Below are 17,042 nucleotides of genomic sequence, written 5' to 3' on the forward strand. Positions count from 1 at the left end.
AATAAGTGATCATACATGTAACTAACGTGAAAACCCATAAATTTGATGGAAAAAAAGAAATATACGTACTTTTAACATTTACTTGTTATCGATATGCATTTTCTTCTCACTGCCACGGATACATTCAATGAATGAAAACATCGAAGTGGCTGAAAGGGACGGGAATTTGTTTCTAATCGGTATTAATTATTAGAAGAACGAAAATTTGGTAATTCATTTTCTTGTCTAAACTAAACCAATCTTTAAACGATGGTCGAATAATTCTTTCAAAGTGAGGGGTGTTGAATGGTACACTTTGCGAGAAGCGTTTTTCTTTGCGAACCTGAGACATTTTGACTTTTTCAATTCGGAGACCAAGACTTCAAAGTGTTTAAAAAGCGAGCACGAGACATTCAAACTGTATGACCTTCAGAGGTTATTTATAAAAAGAAACAAACAAATCGGTATTTCGAGACTTTCTTAGCCTCAATTACAAAAACTCGAGACTCAGGGACAACTTGGAGAAGAAATCGAGACTGCGAGACGCATTTAACCGCTGAAAGAGGAGACGACGAGAACAGTGAAATTCGACGAAACTTTTGCGAGACTCCTTAGTTTTGAAGGATCATTCGACACCCATAAACTAGGTCGTGATCTGAGATCGACATCCTGTATTTATCTAGTGTTCGATCGCCCTTTGATAATAGTGCAGAAAAAATAGGATTATACAATAATTTACCTGTCTGCCACGCGACGAGCAGAGGGTTGCGCCCACTGTTTTGAATTTCTCGTAAGATTGCTCATTAAGGTTATCGTTTGTGACAGTGTTCCTTGTACTGAGGTTTCTTGAGAATCGAGGCCTGTTTAGTTGTTGTTATGTTATTACAATTTTACTTTCGATTCTCCACGAAGGAGCTTGTACTGGAAGGTAAAGTAAACTCCATCGATACACCTGTTAGTTTCGTTTGAAGTCGAGAGAATTAAAATCTTTTCTTGGCCGTTGATGTAGTGCGAAAAGTTGAAGCAGCTGTCTTTGCATAGATGATCGACACGAAATTGTTTAAAGTCTGAAATAAAAGAGGCTTTAATGACTCGCGGCGGAAAAAAGAAAAGATGGGATATTAATCAATGTAATGACCTTCGCCTTTGATAAAAAAAGAGCTCTTGTTAACACTGAGTGCCATGATTTTGTCAAAACAACTTCAACGGCTTCAAATCGACTCCACACATCAGGGCTTCATTGGTTTGGCGCAGTTTTGAACGTTGCGCAGCTTTAATGCTGCTGAAAACGCTCTCATGGCAAGTTATTTTTATTTCTATTTTTTTAAATTTCAATTAAACAACAGAGTATTTTGCCTGAGAATTTCTCTGCCGAAAGTACAAACAAAAACTTAGGTTCCCTAAATTTGCAAACAGCCTCACAAAGAAACGGTTCTTAGCGCTAACTACTTGTCTGTATATACCAATCATTTACGTACGCGACAGGACTGTGGCTTTTTGCGTTCCCCGAGAAGAGTGATTCATTTCTGATAATATTAAATCTAAGAGCCCTCAGTCGTATCATCCTGCTTCATCCCTTTGTAAATTTGAAGATTCAGAAATGGCTTATTAAATTGTTATGTAATGCAAGTAAAAAATAACTACTAACAATACTGAAAGTCAGGTGAGTCAGAATACAAACAATGCAATGTGAAAAAGGTTGCTATGGTCACACATGTTATTACACTTTCAGGATGACTGCTAATGTTGTTATTGTTTGTCTTTTTTTCTTTTTTTTTCACGAAAATTCATCACCTTTAAATCTGAAGAAAACACTGAACCCTTCTCTGGCCGAATTTCTTGTTACTCGAATATGAATCTTGCGAAAGTGACTCATTAAACACAATATCTGTTCGTTCTCTTCAATCGTGTTCGTTTTTAGATCTCTCGTTCAGGATATTCATATATAGCTAAATACGTGAAGCATGACCTTACCTATCGGGTCGTTCTTCCATAATTCAAAACCACCATCAAGGGCTTAGTAATGTTTTATCTTCATGGTTTAATACGATGTTTTTGTCATCGAAATAAAGCGGTTGCAGGTTCTTTTGAACTTACGTTCGTGTTGATCATACGTATCTTCAGGACTGATGTTTACATAACGCAGTTTGGTGTCAGGAAATTATGTTTAATTCTTCAAGTTTTCAATCTGTGTCATAAACGCCGAGTGATAGTCATTAAACATTAAAGGCAAATTTTCAACAGCAATTTATTTGACTGCTTCTAATGCGCTTTTGTTCGCAAATGTTTTTTAATCAGATGCCTGACTAGTGCTATTGTGTCCTTCTGGCCGTTTGTTGCTTGCTTGAGTTATACATAGCAGTTGTAATAAAAACCAGAATCAACAAACCTCGAAAAACTCCAGTTTAGATCTAATTGTGTTCTAGGTGCCTGAGTTTCTCCGTTGGTCGTTTCCGGATTTGATTAGCACTAAATAATCATGAAGTCAAAGTCTGTGATTTCTTGCAAACTACAAATTTTTAACAGTACTTAAAATATAATATATTATATAATTTCATTTTAAGGGATTGAAATAGCACTTAATGATATGTAAGTTATTCCCAGTGCAAAGCATTTCAGCTAACAATTTGTAACCCAGTAACGTAAATAATAAATAATAATGTCAGTGTCTTGGCTAGTCTTGCCATTTAGAGAGAGGCAGAATTTTTTCGGCTTAGGCACGGTTGAAAACATATAATTGTGTTGTATTTTCAAATTTTCAGCACACAAAATTATATTCATTTTAAAATCTCAGCCTCAGGTTTACTCTTAAAATTTTGGCAAATTTCAGCCTTGATATTCTTCAAAAAATGTATTCTTATAAATACAAGAATGCAGCTTAGTTACATGTGGCACAGTTCTGTACGTACTGTATTTTATATTTATTGCTCTATCTTTATAGCAGCAGATGTAACCTTCACTTACATAGCCTGACAACTTAGTGAGTGAGTTGGGAAGCTGTCAGATATCATAATTTTTATCTGATCAACGTGCAGCTGATGCAGATTGGAGATCCATGAAGTGTATTAAATGTGAATGGACTGACCCCCACGCTTGAGACTATAACTGAGGCACGATTAACAAAAGATCATTTATCGTTCACATAACGCCACGTACTTAAAGAAAATTAGCGGCACAGAATGATCTTCAAAGTCTAAGCTAAGAAAATCGAAACACTGGACACGGCAAAACTCGATATCAGAAACTAATATGCAAATGTTAGGTTTCATCACATTTGAATATGACGTCTGATATTGCTTCTGTAGGGGAGAAAATTTCTTTGCGCACGTAGCAAATGACGTTATGCTGACAAAAATGGGAAATAGCACGTAAAACACGGATATGCAACAAGTAAGATGAAATTCATGAACCGTTGACGTTTGTACTCTATATGAATAAACCAAAGAAAAAATGGCTATTCTCAGAGCTCAGGTATAATAAATATGAGAACTTCAACCCATTTACAACGCCTTTTGAAATGTACTGACAACTGAACGACAAACCAATACCTCAGTGTAAGGTGCACGTGCAAAACCAGTGTGAAAATATTGATTTCTCTTAGCTATTCACCTTTGTTAAGGGTGAATTATATAACTGGCTGACAAAATTTGAAAATTCTTACCCGGTAATAATTACTCCTTTAACATGATATGATAATCAGTAGAATTACTTGATAATCATATGCTTGAAAAGATCTGAAAAGTACTTATTTTTATTACAAACCTTCTCGAGATTCAGAATTATGCTCGAGTCAATGCTCTTTTATTATTACTTCTCATTTTTTTCGAGATTTAAATTTTATTTTTTCTATATCTTTATTATATAATATGTGTTTATGACCGCGTAACTCTTTCAACAACAGGACTAATGATATGTAGCTACTTACGTTGAGTTGATCTTGTGCTTTTGCATGTGTTCGTGCAAGGTGTCTTGTAGACTAATATACAGTTCCTAAAACAAGTGGCTAGTTGTGCACGATCTGAAATTATAGGATCAATTAGTCCATATGATATGTGACAAAATATTTTACGTGTATTGCTAATAGATGAACACCCACTCCCAAGTAACGCAATAATGTTTACGTGAAAACATTGAATCGGAAAGGTTACTGAGGGTTACTTGAGTGCATGGTTTACTCTCAGAGAGTTGCAAATTTTCTAAATTTATGCGCAGCTGCAGATAGCAACGCTGCTGAGCCATAATTTCCTTTGTTGATCTCGGTTAGTTTGTACTGCTGTTTAGTGTCCTACAATAGTAACTATGTGCATGTTTATTTTCTGTCTTATTTGCTGCAAAATCTGACGTCCTTAGTGTTTGGTTATAAAATTTGAAATCGATTATTGAATATATATGTGTTGTTGACCATGGTTTCGTGTTTATGGACCCAGACCTAGCCGAAGTCCATAAATGTGCACAAATATGATGCCAGTATCGACCTAACTAACTTGACCGAGCGAGTTTCTTAGTCACTAGCTAGTAAAGGATATAAGACGTGACATGAAGAACAGTAGTTTTTGCCGAATATAGCGGGTAATTAATGCCGGATGGGCAAGAAGGCCCCATCTTGCCCAATCACAGTGTAGGATTTGGTTCATCTTCCCAGTTAGCCGTATGATGATAAATAGGTTTTTGAAGCTAGTAAAGCTTGTATTAGCACAAAGCGATAATGCCGGGGAAAAAGTGATCCCAAGTTATGGACTGAGCGGGTAAAGTAAAGTAAAAGGGTTTTGTCGTTATGCTGAACTAATCTGAGACCCTGGAACTGTTCAGACCGGTATAATGAGAAGTTATTGACCGAGTAAAAAGGCCGGATACATTCTCTGTTCATTAATCAGGGACTCGCTACGCTCGTGCGTAGTGTTTTCGATCACAAGTGAAAAATGCTAGCTGCTTATTGTTCTCTTGTTCCGCTGGTGAGTATTTATTCCAATGTAATTTTATTACACCACATCAACGGCGGGGACAAACCTGATAAAGCATGGTTATATTACATCATCCAGATTTGACGGATACCCTTCGCTCGTTGAGTTTAAACTCATAGAGGCAGCCATGCAAAGACTGTCGTGATCGGAAAATTGCACAAGCTTATCAACAACTGGTCAGAACACCGGCCTTCATTTCACTCAAACGGTCTCAAACCGCACGGTGAAAATCAGCATTAGTGGCCTAACAGCGAATCAGATCTGTACGAAAATAAAGGAATAAATCGAGAAAACATCGAAAACTCGTTGTGAACTTGGTACAATGGCTCGACTCTTGGTGCAATGAGTAACTATTATTCTAAACACTTGAACAATATGTCTTCATTTGCAAAATGCAAAATGCCGGCCTAACGAGGTACTAAGTGCAGCGCAATCTTGTTATAATGAATTGGATCGGCGCCAAGTCCGTTTCGCTGCCAAAACTTTACCGAGTTAACTGCTTATTAATGTGTTCACTGGGAAAAAAACTAGTTTCACAAGATCCAGTAACAGAACATTTATTTCGGTGGAAATTCGACCCGGTTATTCCTCGGGCATTGTAGAACTCATTGTATATGAGTTCGTTATATCAGTCATTGTGTTATTATCGGCTATGGACTAAAATCATTAGCAGACCATTGCTGATTAGTAATTTTAGTAATTACTGTTACAACCCATGCATGAAAGGAACCTTATTCGACACCAAGCTTCACTACGAGCGAATAAAAATCGAACTTACCTTAAAAATGTCAGAAGTCTTCAACAAAGATGCCAATTTTGTCAGTCGAACGCATTTGACTTGATATGACGGTAGTGTGTATATTAGAAATAAAGGAATATTCCTTCCTGCGAGGCCGATTCAACAAACTGCGGGAGAAAACGATTAATTAGCACTTTAGTATGAGGTTTTTGTCAAGACATTTGTAAAGAAAATGTCCCACGAAAATATCCCACGAAGAGAAGGTCGGCTAAACTGAATAATTTACGAAACCCCCAATTGACAATCTTGATTTTTTATTTTTGTTTACAAAAAAAGGCATAGACTTACTGGCGAAAATACTACTGAGAGTGAAAAGTTAGCCCAACTTTGACTTGGCTGTTTGAAGAGCCGACATTAAGGACATTAAGAGTATATAGTTTTCAAATCATGGGATGAGAGCTATGAAGTGTACCTCATATAAAACTTGGCTGTTAATTGAAGACAAATGACCATTAAAATGACCATTATAGAACTTCTGTAGAGATTAATTTCACAAAGTCATATGCATCTTTTTGCTTTGCACTGTTCAAAGTTGTCTCTTGGGGAATAGCCAATCAGAGAGAGCGATAAGTTTGGCCTCGGAGCATATCTTACCCTAACAGTTAAAGATCGCTTTCTTTAATTGAATTGGACTTTCAGATTAGGGACAAAAGGGTCATTGAAGTGATCCAGCAGGACTGGTTAAATAGTATAACAACAAATGTCGCTTTCTTGCTGCAGCTTTGAGATAAGTATAAATTTCATATAATTTATTGTCAGTAACGTGGAGGGGGTGGAGGAGGGTTTCGGGAGAATCCAAAACAACTTCTGAAACAAATATATTTTCAATTGGAACCGACGAGGAGCTAACAGCTTTCATAGCACTGAATAAACAGATCAGATGGTTGGAGTTTTTAAAAACTGATGTTGATGTTAATTTTTTTCTGTCCATTATATTCTCACTGTGTTTAGTAGTAATTATTTTACTGTACGTATGATCAGTCATAAACCAGAGTTTCGGTTATCATCGACTGGTATACGAACAGTGCAAAAATAAATATCCTTATTTACTTTCCGCTAAATTCATCTGACGCACGGGAAGGCAAAAGCTATTGTCTTTTTTCGTGTGACTTAATTGTTGTGTACTTAGCCGAATAAAGAAAAAATTATCAGCGACCAATGGTCTGAAACCACTTGAGGTCCCTGACAGTTCTCCATGTCACATTTGTTTGTTCATCCATTTGCTGATTGGCACTGTATGGAAGATATATCTTTATTTACTCTCATGGTAAACCTGAAAGGCTTCTAAAGGAGCCAACCTAAACATGCTCGCGCACAATCGTTGTACCTATTAATTAAGCCAAGCAGTTCTTGTTTTGTATGAAAAAAAATATCCTTTTTCAATGCAATAAATTCTATCTGAAAACCTATCTGTAAATTTCCCCAAACATCGGACTTCTTGTCAAATCTGAGTTGCGAGGACTGATGGTATAGGTCTTCATGCAGCAGCAATTAAAATTTAAGTCAAGTTGACTGAGTGCAATTATAAGGGAGAATAATCCAAGATGTTTTTCTTTTTTTCTTGTTTTAAAAAAAATTCAATTATTTTCTAAACCAAAGACGTCAAAAAGGAGTTTTTTTTTCAATAAAAGCAAATTTCGTTTGATATCAGTTTATCAAATTTGTCTCCTCTCCCACTTTATTAGATTTTTCCCCAATTTTGTGATTGTTTTTGCAATCCTCAATTCGTTAAAACTTTAAATTCGATGTATTGCTAGAGGTTTTTATGACATACTAAAAGTAAATATAAAAAATAGTATCTTGCCTGTCGTTAAGTGGTTATCGGTTTTTTCTGTATTCAAGGTATCACGGCGGAGCAGTTGTTCAGTTGCACTTTGGTGCAGCAAGTGACTAAAACTGCGTACTGAAGCTCAATTGTGTAAATAAGAACAATCGATCAACTGAAAAAAAAAACGGAAGTATTGCGCGTAGACGAGAACATATTCTCACGTATTTTACAGAAGAGCGCCTACCCCTTAGCAACCGTCGTTGATAATTTACACAAAAATTAAAAAAATGTCGCCAAGGGCAACTTTGAATTGAGTTGCTTACTCCTCCGGTAATGACCGAGCAGCGAACCGGCGGGCTGTTAACCCGAAACGCCTAAAATAGAAACCATTTTGTAACAGTATTTATTATATGGCCAGCTCCGTGAGCGGGCAAGATCAATCAAATCCTGCGCTGTGATTTTGCGAGTTTACGGACCTCGACTCCGTCTCGGTCCATAAACACGCAAAAAAAGAACTTGGCCAATATCCAGCAGCACTAGCAGCAGCAGCAGTAGTAGTAGTAGTAGTAGTAGTAGTAGTACTAGTAGTAGCAGTAGCAGTAGCAGTAGCAGTAGCAGTAGCAGTAGCAGTAGCAGTAGCAGTAGCAGTAGCAACAGTAGTAGCAGTAGCAGTAGTAGTAGTAGTAGTAGTAGTAGTATCAGGATTATTATTATTATTATTATTATTGTTGTTGTTGTTGTTGTTGTTGTTGTTGTTGTTGTTATATCAAGGTTCACCGCGCTTTCCACTGAAAACTTCAACCACTAGTTGTTAACCCTAGTAGAAATAGTTTTTTTCGTGAAAAATGTTACAACACCGACGAAGGAAACAAAGAAACATGAGCGCATGCAAATTTTGCAGGTGTTTTTTAATTAATTACCGTGACTAAAAATGAAATATAGATCTTGAATCCGAAAACAGTGAAAGACAAAATGTGCTTCGATAGCAGGCGATATTGCAATAACCATCGCAATACTAAATTAATCATACATGGAAGCAAAATAAACTTACTTTTCATCATGATAAGCTTCTAGGTAGTTTTTATCGAGTACATGTGGACTGTCCGCTGTTTTCCTAATCATCTTCCAATGTTAGTCTTTTTTTTTTTTTTTTTTTTTTTCATCTTTTTACCACATTAAAATGGACTTCTGAGAGTTTCGGAAGTGTTTAATTATTTTTGAAAAATATTTATTACAGTTATTACCTATCCTGTAAGCACCGTGCTGTCTAGACAACCTAGAGAAAATGAGACAACCCATCTCAATTTCCATTCATGAGTGCTATTTTATGGAAGAACCACATTACAAACCTAAGCACATTTTCCACTTAGAAACGCCTTAAAAACCTTTTCAAAGTGCGCCTGTGTCTTTCTGAGAGCTCTATGGACGCAATCAGAATTTTTAGTTAAACCAGAAGTTTTGATTTGTTGTAAGCTTCTGGTAATATTAACTGCGTTGCGATATAATTTCTTAACAAGATAGTTACGTCTCGTTTGAACCCGAACAATCAGGCAGAATCGTAACATGAAGATATTCAGCCTTGTAAAGCAGAATCAACGGTTTCTTTCATGAACAATGCTTTCTTGGCTAATATGCTGGTATTTTAGTTCCTCAGTGTAACATTCGGACCAGATACTGTGATAGTAAATTGTTGCCAGTATGACATTCTCATTTTTATGGATCCCTCCCGTTTGCTTAGTTTAAAAACAACATCATTACAGCCTGCGCGCCGGGGTGGTATCTCATATTTCAATTCTACCTACGGTCAAAATTGAAAAAATAATAATAATAAAAGAATACCTTGATTTCACTTTAACTCTTCAGCCTGCACTAAACAAACTTGATTTTTTTTGTGTGTGGGCTTGCGGAAAACACAAACTGTAATTGAATATGAACCACGAAGGATGATTCAACAGGACACAAACACTGTTATAATAGGAGGATTCTTAGGTGGTGGTGAACAAAGTACATTATTTCTACAACAGTGCACCAAAAGTCAACTGATACCGCGGAAAACGCTACGCCCTGAGTGCGGTTTCTGGCGAACCATCACTGATTAATGACCGTGCTCTGAGCTCGAGTGATTTTTTTGAGTACAAGGGCTTATAAGGGTAAAGAAGGAACATAGCATTAAACTGTAAGAAATAAGTTCCCTTACCCTACAAAATGGTCAGAAACGTGATATAACGACCATGGGATTTAAGAGAGATTGTTCATCATACATATCCACAAAAATACGTTTTCAGCCAAACTTGCCACAACCTTGCCATTATTCAAATTGCATCCCTAAAAGAAATTTAATCTTCTTATTATTTAAGTCTTCCACCTGCTGTTCTACTAACTACATCAATCACGAGGGTTTATTAGCCGAAGGCGTTTGCAAAATAGATCACACTCGAGATTGTGGACTAAAATGATGTTAATGACCAACGCGTTTACGTTAAACTAAAACTTGAACCTCGGTTTCAGTAAGTTTTGTTTTTAACATTACATCCTTACACGGATCACAGTTTTAGCCTTGAGCGTACTAATATATAAAGCACAAGAGACTATACTGAAAGCATGATATACAAATTCATCTCGTGACATCAAAGCGGGAACTCACTCACTTTATTTGCCCTTGTGGATTTTACTTGGGGTTGCCGCATAAACACAGACACTCTGACAGTAATCGCGGCTGCAGGCGAAAATTACTAATGGTTGCAGTTAGCAGTTCATTTAAAAGAGTTTTTTCGTCAGAGTACGTTGTCATTTGCTTTTTGCTCATTTTTCCTTAGAGGGACTATTCATTACTGTAATTACATACAAACTGAGAACACAAGAAAAGAGAATGATAAGATAAGAGATTTATTAACGTGTCAAAGTCGCTAGCATACAAAAGGAGAAAGTCGCTAGTCGCTATCATACAAAAGGAGATCATAGTTTATTTTCCGCTCGTCAAATACGGTGGCAAGTCAATTCCAAATCTAATTCAGCTAAATTTATTTTAAACCATCAATACATTTCCAGGAGCAAAGGTTACGAGAATACTGAAAATCATCAGGACAATTCCCTTCGGTTTCAACTTGGACCTAGACCGAATTGAGCCGGCCGAGAGATTATCGAGTCGTTGAAACGTATCTACCAATCATGCAAATAACCTTGGAATAACTCAATCACGTCGAAGGATGTATCATCCCGCAAGCACAAAGTTATAGCTGCGTGCAAAAACTATCATCAGTATACAAAGAAACTGGGCGAAATCTCGAGTTTTCACGTTGTTTTTCCTTCAGAAATTACATGTTTAATTAACTTGCATTATCATGTGTTGAGTAAGTGGCTCATGAATATAAATTTGACCACCGTAAGTAATTTCTAAAGTCAGGTTATCTTCGATTACCAGCTGCTTTTGATGATGCAGCACTGACGGAAACAATATTAAGTACTGACGTCTTCGAAACGCGACCCGCAGTAAATATTTGGGGAGACTCGATGGTACTTTGCACTCTGTAATGAAAATCTCTAACCTCTGTATTCAAAGCTGTGTATCTCATTGAAATGCATTACATGCACGAATTTCTGCGAAGGCTTACACCGTGCCCTCGCGTTTCTTTTCTCGCGTTATGTATCAGCAATATCAGCGTTAAGAGGACAGAAAAAATAGTTCTTGCAATCAGTCGTCCATTTTGTATACTATTTACTCTGACGTAATAAAATCCGTCCGTTCTTAGAACAGACCGGTGACTTCCTATTAACCTGAGATCAGAGTGGGATGCCTTTATTTCGTTTGACTGGCCTCACAGAGACTGTCATAAAAGTCAAGGAAAAACACTATTTTAAGTTCGTAATTTTTGTTGCGGTTGTTTTCTTGCGTGGGACGTTTTAGGCATTCAAATCTTAAACACCTATTGTCTACTAACAAATGTGCTCAGTTGAATTTACTTTTTCGATGCACGAATCGTGCTCAGAGTTTTGACAATTTCGTTTCTGAAAAAATCACACTTGCCCCTGAGTTTCAGTTTCAAACAAAGATCTCAGGGAAAAAAATTGACCAAAAACCATTCTCATGCCGAGGTAAGTCAGCTAGCAAGTTAACACTGAAAGGTTTTAATAATTGAAGAAGTGTCAGTGAACCCAATTAATTCTTCAAGACACAACACAAGTATGAGTAAAGATCAAGTTAATCTAGCTTTTTATGTGTTGTGAAAGGGACAAATTGCAGGAAAAATCAAGAAGCTTTTCCACTACAAGTTGACTTCAGTTTCTTAGCAACTCCATAATCCCAAGAATGCAGAATGAAACAATTTTCTATGAGGTTTCGATGTCATAATAATCATAGTATCGATAATTGAACGAAAATGGTTACTATTCGCTTGCAACGTCCTCATAAATAGTGAGAAACCTTCAGTATGTACATAATGATTAGACGGACGGAAAGTTACTTTATCTAAATTTATGGAGCATAAGTTAATTCCTTAATTAATTCAGTTTGTATCTGACTAGCATGTCTTAAAAGTCTAGAGGGCTGTGGACCGATGATGAGGCGGCGTGATTAACGAAATTTAACTCACCAGTTGTCTGTGACCATTCGTTGTTCCCATAATATAGAGTGAAACCTTTTAGCCTCCGGGCTGGCCCTTAGCATGGCAACTGCTAAAGAGAAAGCAAGGAGTAAGAAATGTGATTGAAGTGATCGCGAGGGGCTTGGGTAAGAAATTAATTTCCGCACTCGTTTTGGCCTCTTCTTTCCCTTTATGCGCCTGTCGCATGCGGGGATACTCCGCTGCAGTTTTATAAGCCTTCTATAAGGTTGCAGTTGAGAGGCGCGGTGGCCTCATGGTTAGTGAGCTCGTCTCCAGATCGAGTACTCCGGGTTCGAGCTCTGGCCGGGGACATTGCGTTGTGCTCTTGGGCAAGACACTTTACTCTTACAGTGCCTTTCCACCAAGGGGTATAAATGGGTACCAGCGAACCCTGCGATGGACTAGCATCCCACCCAGGGGGAAGTAGAAATACTCTTAGTCGCTTCATGCTACAGCAACCGGGATGAGCCTGATGGGTCACTTGGCTCGTATGCAGACTTACAAGGCTCAAGTATGTGTCGGCGACTGAAAACATCCACTGGTAGATCTTTGAGCCAATGAACCGTTCGATTTTAGCACTTACAGACCTTCAAGACGGGCAGAATTTTAGTTTCCTTGTTAAAATCTGCAAGATCTGTAGGTTCTCTAATCGAACGGTTTTAGCTAACGATTTACAAGTGGATGTTTTAGTGAAATCTTAGTCCAGGAATCTAGCTAATCATATCGTGCATCTCTGGAGTCACCATTTCCTTGTCCCAAGGCCCTGGCGTCTGAAAGTGACAGGTGGCTCTGGGGACTAGAGTGGTCCAAAATAATTATGGTAAAAAATGTTTCCATCTGTTTTAATCTTGTACTTTGTTCACAAAACAATATTATTGAGCCTATGCTATTGAATCCTCCAATGTTGAGTAGATGTGTCAGAGCTATGTTTTCATATCATAGAAAATGATCCACAAGTTTAAATGAGGTGTAGGCTTTTGCATCTAGTTTTATAAACCAAAAACCAAATAGAGGAAAACAAATATGACCAAACAACAAAAAAAGTGTTTATTTCTATTTCCTCTACAGTTGTATTACCTAATAGTATTTACATGTCCAAACTACCAAAGAAACTTGCAATAAAATATCATCCCTTATTAATGACCCACCCTCCTGCACAGATGCTCTTTAGGCTTGGCTGTCACACAATTTTCAACCGACTGCAAAAGTCCAAAGAGCACAAGCACAAGAAGCTAATTTGTAAAGGGAAGGACGACTTAATATAAACGTAAGAAACAGAATTAATGACATCATGTCAATTTCCTTTGAAACAACAATTTGTTTTAATAACAATATATGTAGCTACAAAAGCATCTGCTTTGTACATGAAGTAGCAGATTCCCTCTAACACTTACCAAAGAAATGCAGTACTTTTTTGTTATTTTAACCCCCGATTGAACATCTACATACTTTTCCAAGTAGACAAGTCAATATCTCACAACTGAAAATCTGCCTATATGCTTTTTAATACAACTACTTGCTGCTAATTTTCAACAGTAAAGTTTCTTTGCCACTCATTATCTTTTAAGGTTCAGGTAGCAACATGGCAAAAAACATGTGCAGATTGATAAGCTCATAAGGATGATCAAAACAAAACAAACAAAGCTGTTTTCAATTCTCTATCTAGACATTTCATGTTTCCATTTGTATGTCCCATCCAATGCAGGATGCAACACTCATCACTCAAATGCCATCATATGAAGTCCATTACATCCCGCCTAACTCACCCCCTCCTCCCAACCCCCTGGCATACACATATTTCTATGTTATCCATACCTAGATCCTCACCACATTTATAGCTACCAATCTGTTACTTTGTTTGACTGTCAGTATATTTCTTATTAGATGTCCCGCCTATTGGGATAAGTCAGTCAACCTTACAGAATCTTTAATACATTACTTCCTTCTGTTATCTAATGTAAATCTATCTTTATCTGGCGTAATTATTAAAGCATTACAATATATATATTTGCTCAACACATTACATGAACCAGGATGACATCAAGTAGAAGTCACAAGTGTCAGTTCAAGAGCCAAAGTTTTCAATACTTTTTTCTGTTTCTCCAGCATCTTTTATAGTGAGTCTATGAGCCACAGAACATTCAAATAAAGACAGGAATCAACAAAAAGCTGTGATAGGGTAAAAAAAGAGAAAACTACAGGTATAGGGGTCTCCAAAATCCTAGTTCACTGTCAGGAATATGCACATGGCTCTGCTATCTTGTTGCAAAATCATTACTAACAATGTCTGTAGAATCACAGCTACTTACAAAAATAACATACAGGTACAGGTAACCTGCAATGCGCATACAATGATGCCTATACAGTTTCTTGTTCTTCTATCATGTGTAAAATATTAATTCAGGAAGCTGCCCATCCTCCACAGAGGTTCCATTATTATTTCCTGTGGCATTTGAGAACTGGAAAGTTAACTTCTCCTTCTGCTCTGTTTCAAAGACAACTTTCTTTCCTCCTGAAGTACCATAGTGTGAATCAGGTCCCTTGAGAGTTGCACTAGCAGTGTAACCTACCCCAGGGAGAATCTCGATTGGCTCTTTAAACATAACACGAAAAGTATTGTCACTGCCATCACTGCTGAATGCAGTTTCATTATGACCACAGATCTTGTCTGTCTCAGTTTGAATGACCTGAATAGTAACTTGGTAGTCGCTTGGACCATACATAGACCCATACAAGCCAAAGCCCACCACAAAGATTCTCTTGTTACAGTTAAAACGTATCCGGTCACTTGTGCCACTGTAGCCCCAGCGACTCTCAACTTTTTGAAAACGACATACTGCCTTCTCCTTGCCAGTCAAACAGCAACGTGGCCTGTCAAGAAACTGAACCTGAGGTTTAGGGTTCACTGTGAAATGAAGGAATAAGCTGACAACTTCCTTGTCTGTTAAGATTCCAGACTGGGCAGCACTAGCCGCAAATTCTTCAAGGCTCATAAGGGGGAAACGAATCATGTACAAGGCTCTTGCAAGAACATTTCTGCAAGAAAATCACAACAGTATTATAATATAGAAGCAGAAAAGTTATCTTTAAAGGACAATGCTTACTAAAAAGGTCTGCCTGTAGGGCCATGTACACTGCAGAAAGAGAAGAACTCAGTAAGGGCTATTGAAATCCAAGAGGAAACCTAAGGGCAGCCATGAAATTCTTCAGAGATAAGTGACCTTGAATCTGGACCAAAATGTAGACATCGACCACTTTTTGCATGTTTTTGATGACCAAAATCATCATAATAGTGTCATTAGTGTCCCTGGCAACTCTTCACTGATTTGTATACTATTAGGTAATTGTATGAATGTGAGCTTTGCAATTAAGGAATTATACTACGAGTGATATTTGAAAATTACCTGAAAATTGCATGAGTCTTTAGGTGAGCGCAATTTGAAGGACTTTTCAAATATCACTCAGAGAGTTACATGTTATAAACTATCCTTACTTGCCCAAGCTTTCCTACAGTTATTCAATTGCTGTATGACTAATAATGTTCTGGATGTTCACTTGCAATGCATAGCAAATTAAAAATTAACAATAAATTGGCCTGCTTCATTGGCCTTCAGTCAACTATTTCATAAATTAAAACACAACCAGAAACTATAAAAAGAGAACAAATGAATCTACAAAAAGAAAAAATTCTACATTATAGTTAGAGACAAATAATTTTTTCATTCATTTATTAAGCAACTTCCGATCACAGCTTCAGTCATTTGTCCACGGTGACTGCAATGCAGGAACTTCTAGCTGTACTTGCACATTGTGCAAGCAATGCATGCAAGAAACTTTTTAATTTTCTATTCTGCCACTGTAAGAAGCTGTAGGTGAGTATTTTCAGTTTTACTCACAGCCGAAAACAACACTGACTTTAGATTACATCTGGAGTACTCTCTGAACCCATCAAAAATTCCACACCCACCCCACCCCACCCCACCCTTACTTGGATGTTGATCACTACCTACATATACAGCCAGTTTCAGAGTTGCCTGGAACAGTTCGTCGAAAAATCACAACTTTTTTAAATGAAATTATCCTTTGAGTAATCTGACCTTTTATTTTCTGCAGTGCTGGGTAATCTCCTCCTTTGACACTCGTGTTCGGCCCATCGCAACGCAGCAGCGAACAGTAGGTTTTCGCGGATTGACAAAGTATCCCTTTGCATTACCACGCAAAATGTGTCAAAATCGATGTCGGTAAATCCCTCAGCTGCAAGCGCCTCAGCAGTGTGCTTGTCGATGCATTCAAGACACAGGGTCGCTAACTGGGGTTCATCAAAGAGCCTGGCTTGGCTCAGTAACATAAACGCGTTGTCCGCGCTCAAGTTCTTCTTCAAGAAATCCACACAAGCGTTTTCCAGGGTTGGTACAGCGTACTTCTTAGCGGTATAAAGCGTCGTCATCACCGTTTCAGGTCCAATTTGCACCTCGTCAGTGTACAAAAAGCGAAGTAATGATTGGAAAGCTAAATATTCAACGTCGGGCACCTCTATTTCGTCTGACTGCGTTGATATTCCACCATTAAACATAGCATCAAAGACAGCACTTCTTACAGCGAGTACAAACTTATGAGCGGGAATTCGACGCCTTTGAGTGCCTTTTCCTACCATAAAGTGTACATCGCTCAAGACCTCGTTGTTAAAGAGGAAGGAAATCGCGTCTTGCACAGAAGTTTTCTCTGACTGCCAGTTGTACGGAGATGAACTCATTTCTCAAGTCTCCCGTCAGATTTCCATATGTTCTGCGACTTAGCAGAAGGACACCCCCGAAGAAGATAGAAGAGAGAATATTTGTCCCTTATAAGTTGTATTTAACGCTGTTGCGATGATCGAAGCTCTCTAAATTTGTCCTCTTCCAGACCTTCCGCATTTGCCTTCCCTACAGCTGTAA

General features: G+C 37.7%; 2 protein-coding genes across 7 annotated transcripts in view; both read right to left on the bottom strand.

Annotated features, from left to right (window-relative positions):
• LOC145494487 (epithelial sodium channel subunit alpha-like) overlaps window positions 1-13,043 on the bottom strand; it is a 23,829-nt gene extending 10,786 nt beyond the window's left edge. Inside the window, exons 1-2 of one of the 6 annotated variants that reach the window (XM_081473974.1) lie at window positions 12,097-12,186; window positions 3,905-3,997 (exon numbers count right to left, since the gene is read on the bottom strand). In XM_081473974.1, the coding sequence (XP_081330100.1) occupies window positions 3,905-3,930 (26 nt within the window). In that variant the 5' untranslated portion in view covers window positions 3,931-3,997; window positions 12,097-12,186. Of the gene's footprint in view, window positions 1-718; window positions 3,766-3,904; window positions 4,654-4,864; window positions 5,567-9,704; window positions 9,833-12,096 lie in introns of those variants that run through there. The other 5 variants (XM_081473999.1, XM_081473984.1, XM_081473957.1 and 2 more) reach the window with 5 other exon arrangements.
• An 89-nt stretch (window positions 13,044-13,132) lies between these two features.
• Window positions 13,133-17,037, bottom strand: LOC145494519 (BTB/POZ domain-containing protein 2-like). The gene is made up of 2 exons (XM_081474009.1): window positions 16,206-17,037; window positions 13,133-15,144 (listed from the first exon to the last, which is right to left on the bottom strand). The coding sequence occupies exons 1-2, from the start codon at window positions 16,859-16,861 to the stop codon at window positions 14,490-14,492; spliced, it is 1,311 nt and encodes a 436-aa protein (XP_081330135.1). The 5' UTR covers window positions 16,862-17,037; the 3' UTR covers window positions 13,133-14,489.
• Between the last annotated feature and the right edge of the window lie 5 nt (window positions 17,038-17,042).

Source organism: Orbicella franksi, chromosome 1, assembly GCF_964199315.1.
Source record: "Orbicella franksi chromosome 1, jaOrbFran1.1, whole genome shotgun sequence".
Taxonomy (NCBI): domain Eukaryota; kingdom Metazoa; phylum Cnidaria; class Anthozoa; order Scleractinia; family Merulinidae; genus Orbicella; species Orbicella franksi.